General features: G+C 29.7%; 1 protein-coding gene across 1 annotated transcript; it reads left to right on the top strand.

Moving 5' to 3' along the window:
* The first annotated feature begins 7,495 nt into the window (after nucleotides 1–7,495).
* On the top strand, nucleotides 7,496–8,424 carry LOC109802581 (auxin-responsive protein SAUR50). The gene has a single exon (XM_020364001.3). It carries the CDS (start codon nucleotides 7,620–7,622, stop codon nucleotides 8,049–8,051), a length of 432 nt encoding a protein of 143 aa, XP_020219590.1. The 5' UTR covers nucleotides 7,496–7,619; the 3' UTR covers nucleotides 8,052–8,424.
* The last annotated feature ends 224 nt before the right edge of the window (nucleotides 8,425–8,648 follow it).

Here is an 8,648-nt window from a genome sequence, read left to right on the forward strand (position 1 = left end):
ATTTCACTATGAAAAAAGTAAAATGGTTTAAGCCCTTATGAAATGCTTAAGCCTTTTTTTTGACAAATTGCAATCTTCAATTCTTCTGAAATGGCTTAAACCCTTTTAATTTGGCTTAAGCCTTTTTGAGTTAGTAGAAATATATATCTTATCTTCCATTAATCTTTTCTAACTTCAAATTTTTTTTTTTCTTGATTTCTCTTCTCTTAACCTACAAAGCATAAAATTACCATAATTAACCAAAAATTACCATAATTTGATTAGATTGAATTTCTATATTATTATTTACATAACTATATATATTCACATACTTGGAATAATTAAAAAAAAAAAGGCAAAAACATATCATTTTACACAACAATATTCATAAAATTAAAGTAAAAATAACAATTAACATCAGTGTAAAAATATAGTTTAACTACACACATTATCACTCATATTTTTTAAGTTTATAAATTGTCATTCAACTTTGAAATTTATATTTTTTTATTAAAGCTTCTTCAAAATTTTATATATTTTTCACCTCATTAATTAACAATTCGACACTATAATTGAACATATGATATTATACATTGAACTCGTAATATGTTAACTACTTATAAATATATTATGTCATCATTTTTTTTTGTTGGTGAAAATGTCATCATCTACATACCATATTAAAAGTTTCTTAATCAATAATAAATTTGTAAGAGCTACTAAGATTGGCCGCGAGAAGTTAAAATACTATAAACAAAATCTGTTTGAAATGTTGTTACCTTTTTCTTGTATATCGAAAAAGAAAAAACAGCGAACTTTTATCAAAAGTCTCTTCCATCCCTTTCCCTCATCTTCAACTAAATAACAAGCTAAGCACTGAGTCGCAAAAGAACAAAGCCACAAAAGTTAATTCTTTTGGGTACATCAAGGGACGAATATAATCCGGGACAATATGTATATTGTACAATTTCGCAGAAGGTTGCAAGAGCACATGGGTGGTTCTACTGAGGATCCAAATTTGAGAAAAAGTGACTTGACTAAGATTGGGAGATTATAGCACTTGGAAAAGTAACTCCATGCTTGAATCTTAAAGAAAATTGGTAATATAAAGACATATTTTTATATTTATAATAATTAATTTAAATTATATTTTATATTTATAATAAATATATAAATTATATTTTAAATTTAAATTATAATATAATATTATTTTTAAATTGAAATGGACAGGTAGTTAAAAAATTTAAGAATACATGTAAAGATAAAAAAAAATGTTGAGATTAATGATTAACAAAAATCAATAATAGTTCGTACCAATAATCTTTAGAAAGACAAAAATAAAAATGTCAACCTCATTTCTATTAAAATTGAAAAAATTCATTTTTTAAAAAGATTTAAGCTACTTATATATATTTCTATAAAAAAAACAATTCCGTAAGTTATTAACTACAAATTTTTTTTATAATCATATTATTCATGTGAATAATCTACCAAAAATTAATTTTTATTTAGAAACTGACTGATCATCTTTAGTGAAACTTCCTCTTGAAATTATGTTTAATTCATTTACAAAACTTCAACATAAAACATTACTTAAATAAATCAAGTTAAATTTTATCCAAATCAACAACTTACTCATTATTAATTACATTTAAATTCAAATAAGATATAACTAAAATAATAAACAACAATAATCATAAAATAAAGAATAAGAATATTAAGAATTAAATTATACTTTTATAGACATAATAAATTAAAAAATATTATCATAATGACTTAATCTTCTTGAAGTTGAAAGCTCTAACTTTTTACTGATACAATTTAACATCATCTTTGTAGTTATGCAGCATAGCTATTATGAACTCTTTCTTCAAATTTGTTGATCAACAGCATCACTAATTAAATATTTAACAGCTTCAACATATAATTAGGATTAGTATATGAAAAAAAATATTTATTTAAATTAGATTCTAGTAATGAGTTTGAGTATGAGAACATAATTAAATACTCAAGGTACAGAGATGGATAGTAATGTTAAAAGTGGTTGTAACTTGTAACCATATCACGAGGCCCTTTATTTACCTCACTATGTTGTCTTGACAAGAGGATTTTGGGGGCAAGAGTAACATGGCTTTCATGTGCCAAATGAAAGGTAAAGTCCCTATCAACTTAAAAGAATATCCCTTATGTTGAATTACTCTGCTTAGCACACATTTTGGTGAAAATCGATGACCTTTCCAATCTTTACCATTTTAAGTTCATTTCTTTCTCCAATTAACCTCTTTCAGAGAACATGTGTCTCTGCAAGGAATGCGACATCCACTAAGCTAGTTTCCCATATATAATAGGGAAATATTATATGAACAACTACCACCTTCCTTAAAATTTCACTTTAATTTCTCCTATCCCCTGATGATAATGAGAATAATAGTCTATGCAGTTGAATCATGCCTGCATGAATTCATTGGATTGGATGAGCACTGAAAGTATATATTAACTTGGTATTTTGTACTAGCTTTAATACTTTTAATTTAAACAAGAAAATCTATTAGTTGTTAGAATTGTCCCTGTGAAGTTGTGTGTCATCCTAAGCATTATCGTTGTTTGGCATTGAGAAAAACAAACACTCGAGGACAGATGACAGAAAATTCAGGACACTGCCGTATACGAGTCACTTAGCTTTCGAAGATCACTTTTTCAGCCTTGGAAACGTGGTAAAAGATGAAAAATGAAGGCAGGGTAAGACCAATATAATTGTTGTACATTTGATATAGATTTCTGTCTGGTTATAATACTTGTATATAGTGTTGGTTGTTTTAGGCAGGACCACATGGGGAAGCCTGCGGTTTTGAGACACTTATTTCTAGTAGCAAACATTGAAGTAGTGATATGTAGGTTGAGAAATTGACAAGCAAGAAATAGCTTTTATTACCACATTTGTTATACTTTGATCCTATCCATTTTTTGTTTTCCGCTTGAGCAATTAATATGAATGTCTTCCATAGAAAAGAACCAGCCAGGCAACCAACCACGTTGAGCATGACCTCTCAAAATCCATGTTCAAACATATTCAAAACTTACACGACAGCTTAGCTTGTTTGTCATGCTTTGCGGTCTTCATCAAACCTTAAAATAATCACATTATCGACATGTGCAATTACTAGGCAAGATACATACCTAAAATAGTCAAGTTCTTATTCAATTATTCGTGCAATTGGAAGGTGCTGAAGCATTTTCTTGGAAAATAAATAGAACAAAACTTGAGCTTTGTAAGTGTTGTTAGTATGTTTAATTTCTAATCCAAATCAGCTGTTCATCTCAATAATTGTCGTTTTCTTTTTAATAATTGAAGTTGGTAACGATCAGTGAGCTAAATGTTAATTTTGATTTTGATTGAAGAACAAAGCACTATTTCTTTAAGGATACAAAGTTGATGTTAGAACTTATTACATCATATATACAACCTCAATTCTCGCTATTAGGCCGATCATGCGGAATTACTGATTTTAAAAATACTTGATATGATACTATAACTAAGTTTATAGCGCATCATAATTTTCTTTCTTTGTCTGCAAAAATAGTTGGAAAATTGATACAAACTCCTAGTGTCCCTAATGTTATTTGGTTTGGAGCTGTACCGTGTTGATCTTGTACTCTAGCAATCTTTGACAGATGAGGTTTATCCATGTGTCCATGCAGATTAACTTTTGGTATGATGTTGAATTTTACATGATACAGAGATGAATATTATGAAAGTGGGACACCAATTATTTATTGCAGCCAGCAGGCCTATGAATGCGATGAAATGGGAATGCAAAAGATCAATTACATTTTGAATTGATTCAACAAATTGCATTATTAGTGTTGAAGGTAAAGTAGCGATATACTAGGAAGGTCAAAAGTGGGGAAGTAGGAGTAATCGTAACACATGGGTTTCTGCAAAGCTGATTTTGTTTGCATTGAGTCTAATGTCTGATTCAACTTAATTTCACGTGGCATTCATCAGATCACAGTATCACATAACCAACAATCAGAAAAGCCAAAGCAATACCATCACCAGGTTGTACCGGAGAGTACATGTAGGTCCGTGAACTCAGGTGGGGAGAGATACTAGCACACGGTGTTGTGTATTGCATTCTGTAGGATTCTATGGAAAACATACAAGGCCAATGTAACTCATCAACTATTTTTTACATTTTCCATTTGTCTTTGTCACATTATTTAATTTATTACGTATTATTTTTTCTTTCTCTGTCTCTCTTTTCAGTGTAATTTGTTATCAACATTTTTGTACAAGTCACATGACTCAAGCCGTGATTTTTGCATGTTTGTGGGGCTAGATGCGCGCATTTAAATTTAATCCAGACATTTCACTCGCGCCTTGCGAGAGTTAAAAAAATGTTCAAGTTATATTGTGGATATTAATGAATTATATAAATAATTTAATATTATATTAAAATTTTTGTAAAATATTTATGCGGAAAATATTCACACACAAAAATTGATTTAATTCAAAAAATAATAATAACATTCTTGATACACATTGTTTAAAACTATTTTGAATAGAGAAAATTAGCATCCTATAACATAGGATGTAATATACGTGTAATTGATAATGTGTATGAATAAGTGATAAGAGACAATTAGAAGGAATTAAAATAGTTGAATGGTAATTGGAGAAGAGATTTTTAATTTCATATCGTAGTGATAGATGACTGAATCTTTTGCTTTGAACATTTTCTTGTTTTCATTTTCATAAAAATTAGAAAACAATAACGAAAATAGGTGTGACTACATTTTATTTCTTTTAAAAACCAACTAAAATCTAAAATTAAAATAATGTTATTTTTCAGTTTTCTAAAAAAAACAAAAAGAAAACGTGGTAGCATGATATAGTTTTATTGATATTTACTTTTTCTTTTCTTTTCAAAACATGTTTCATTTTTATAGTCTTGTAGAAGAAACAATTTTACTTGTGTTTTACGTGCTCTCGTTACTGGTATTTTTTTTTTTTTTGCATAACTTTTTAATTTATATCATGCAAGTTATTTGCATAGATTTTTTTTCTGGTTTGTAATGTTTTTTCTCCTTATTTTTTTTTTACCATTAATAGATGTAGTACATGAGCCGCTATTTTTTCTTTTTTTCTTTTTGAGCCATGCTGCATAGATATTTGCTTTTCCAATTGTAACTTATCTGATAATATGATGTAAAATTAATTGCTTGAGTAGATCAATTGTTTGATAAAAAAAGTTTAAAATAATTAAATCTAAAATATTTTCTAAGCACTATTTTAAAACTAAAAAAAATATAAAGTTAAATAAAGGATACGCAATTTTTAATATTATATATATATATATATATATATATATATATTACTAACATAATTATAAATATCATAATATGAATATGAATATCATCATCGATAATTGTTTTCATTGTGATATTGATATTTTTAATTATTTTTAATTATCTCTTCTGACGGTCAATTATTAAGAGTAGTTGTCGTATTGGTTGAGGAAGACGAAATAGAATGGTAAAAAGGTTATGATGATTATAGAGAGGATGTCGATACAAGAAAATAGACAATATTGGAGTAGGCGAGCTTAAGCATGGTTTTGGCGTGGACCACAAGGTCAAAGGCAAAGAGGAAAAGGTTAATGTCGATATCACCTTCGAGAAGGGGAAGGTAGTGGGGAGGAGGATGAGGGTGTCACAGTCGATACATTAGATCCACATTCAATGATAGTGTCGGAACTGTTAATCCATTTGGTGAGCATAGGAAAGGCTAGATTTCGAAAGTAGATTTGTAGTTAGGTTTTTAGAAGTGAATTTAAAGCTAAGTTTACATAGATGGAGATATATATTAGAAAAATGAAGAGATTATAGAATGACATGTCAACATTTTGCTGACACGACAACGCCTAAAGTTTATTTTAAAATGATATGTTATCATAATAAAATAGCTCAAATTTTATGTTATAAATAGATAGATTCGTTACCCTGTTGTAATTATAAAAAAAAATTTGTCGGTCATGTATATCCAAAATGGTAAAGGGTCGATAGATTAGGATCCATCTCTCAAGAGATTGATATCTTTACAACAATATGGAGGTTCAAGCTACCATCAAAACCACCATATTTTGTGTGGAGGTTGATGTTGGATATACTACCAACAAAGAGCAATCTCACTAGTAGGGGGATTCGGCTTATAGAAGAGAAACAAATATGCCAATTATGTTAAAGGGAGATAAAATCAAGTTCTCATTTATTCTTTAAGTGTAAAGTGGTGGTTGACATTTGGAACATGTGTTATAGTTGGATAAATATAAACATTGTTTTGCCAAGATCAACAATACAACATTTTTGGCAAATGAAATTACCTGAGAATCAACTTGGCTATTGTGTTATTTGGAATACAAGAAACAAGTTTGTATTTAAGGGTGGAGATTTTGATAGGAGGGAATTGTTACAAAAAAAAAAAAAAAAAAAAAAAAAAATATATATATATATATATATATATATATATATATATATATATATATATATATATTGGTTGTAACTTAAATCATCATTGTTTCAATTCCAATATTCTTGTATACAGTGGACAAGTTGCACAAGTGCTTGTATCATGTATAAGGTGTTTAATTTTGTTTTTGTTGTGTGGTGACTTAGGAGTGAGGGTTTGAATTGGATTTATAATGAGTATTATACAATGTAAAGTGCCTAAGGGAATCTCCTTGTATGCTCAACTATAAAGTATATGTTAAGATTCCAACCGGTAAAATGTTTTACTAATGCATTTAGGAGGGTAGGAATGTGTAAGAAAGCTACAAGTTTTTTCATATATGTATTATGGCATGACTTTTAATTCATATATATTAATATAATAATTTACTTATTTAAAAAATGAGTATGAGTAATATTTGATTTATTGAATTGGGTGTGGGAATTGATATATATAACTGTCTCGTATTCATATCTGCTTTAAAATTTGTAAGAACTTATTTTTTTTTAGAATTTACTTGACATTTATATAATTCTTACTTTATTTTAAATTTATTTCAAGTGAAACTTAATTAATTTAATTTTATAATTGTTACTTTATTAAAAATTATTTTTTATAAAAAAATATTTAATTAATTTTTGAGCGGGTATATAACAAGTATAAGAATGAGGATGCGACAAAGATATTGAAACCCGTACTCAGGTCCAGTAATTTGTGCTTATTTTTTTTCTAAATACTTTTTGCTTAATTTATAAACAAAACAAGTATTTTCTTATTTAATTAATCAAAATACAAATTAAGAAGTATGACATTACCCATTTTTTAAACAACAAAACTTGCAATGCACCTAAACTTATACACTTGTTATTGAAATTAAAAGAAAGCATGATTTAAAAGAATTAGTGGATAGAGGTTTTTGGTATATGAGTAAGATAAAGTGATGAGAATCCGTTGTTTAACTACAGCAACAGTTGATATATAATAGAGATTGGGTCCATGTCAACGTTGGCATTGGGAGGACCAACATAGAACAGGATGGTTTGGTTCCCAGTTCCCACCATGTCCTTACACAAAATACACATACCCCAAAACACCCGTGGGCTACCCTTTGCAGTTTGCCCCCACACTCCACATGAACCCTCTCTCTCAATTTCATAAATACACCCATCCCCCCATCTCTTCCCACCACTTCCGATTCTTTATTCTCTCTCTCTCTCTCTCTCTCTCTCCAAACATGGCCATCAGAAAATCAAACAAGCCTTCCCAAACCACAGTCCTGAAGCAAATCCTCAAGAGGTGCTCAAGCCTAGGAAAGAAGAACAACGGCTATGACCATGATGACCATGATGAGGCTCTCCCTCTCGATGTTCCCAAAGGCCACTTCGCTGTCTACGTTGGGGAAAACAGAAGCAGATACATTGTCCCCATCTCATTTTTGACCCACCCTCAGTTTCAGTCTCTCCTCAGACAAGCTGAGGAAGAATTTGGCTTCGATCACGACATGGGTCTCACCATTCCCTGCGAAGAAGTTGTTTTCCGCTCTCTAACATCCATGCTCAGATGAACATTCAAACAAAGGACCACTTCCTCAGATCGATCGATGCGTCTTTCTGCTTGCGCTTCCTTCAACAAAGGTGGCCAAGATATATACATGGAGCATTTCTTTTGCTTCTCTTTTTTTCACATCGATCCATCTGATCCCTTCCTTTGTTTCGCCATCTACTTCTTTTTTGTCCCATTTTTTAACATCCCCATGCCATTTGGGTTTTTATGTTCCTTATGCGACTCTAACTTTTGCTCCTCATAAGTATTGGGGGTGAAAAATTGTATAAAGCCCTTGTACTGTACGTTGTTCAGATTTTCCTCGCAGAGGTTCTATACTATATACCCTGTGAGAGAAGTTAGTTTTTTCAATCCAACATGCAAATTTCTACTCATTGCCAACTCTCTCTTTCTCTGTATCTACAACGCCCTGTACATGGTTAAAAAAAATCTAATACTTTACAATCTATTATATAAATTTAACTATCTACTGGTTATACTAGATCTCGTTGATAAGACAGAACAAACATGAATATCTGTACCTCATGTGGAATCCGATTTTGAAAGGAATCATTCATAGACGTAAATAAAAATTATATTATTAACTAATTAAATTATT

The sequence above is a fragment of the Cajanus cajan genome, chromosome 4 (assembly GCF_000230855.2).
Source record: "Cajanus cajan strain Asha chromosome 4, NIPB_CcT2T_4, whole genome shotgun sequence".
NCBI lineage: Eukaryota > Viridiplantae > Streptophyta > Magnoliopsida > Fabales > Fabaceae > Cajanus > Cajanus cajan.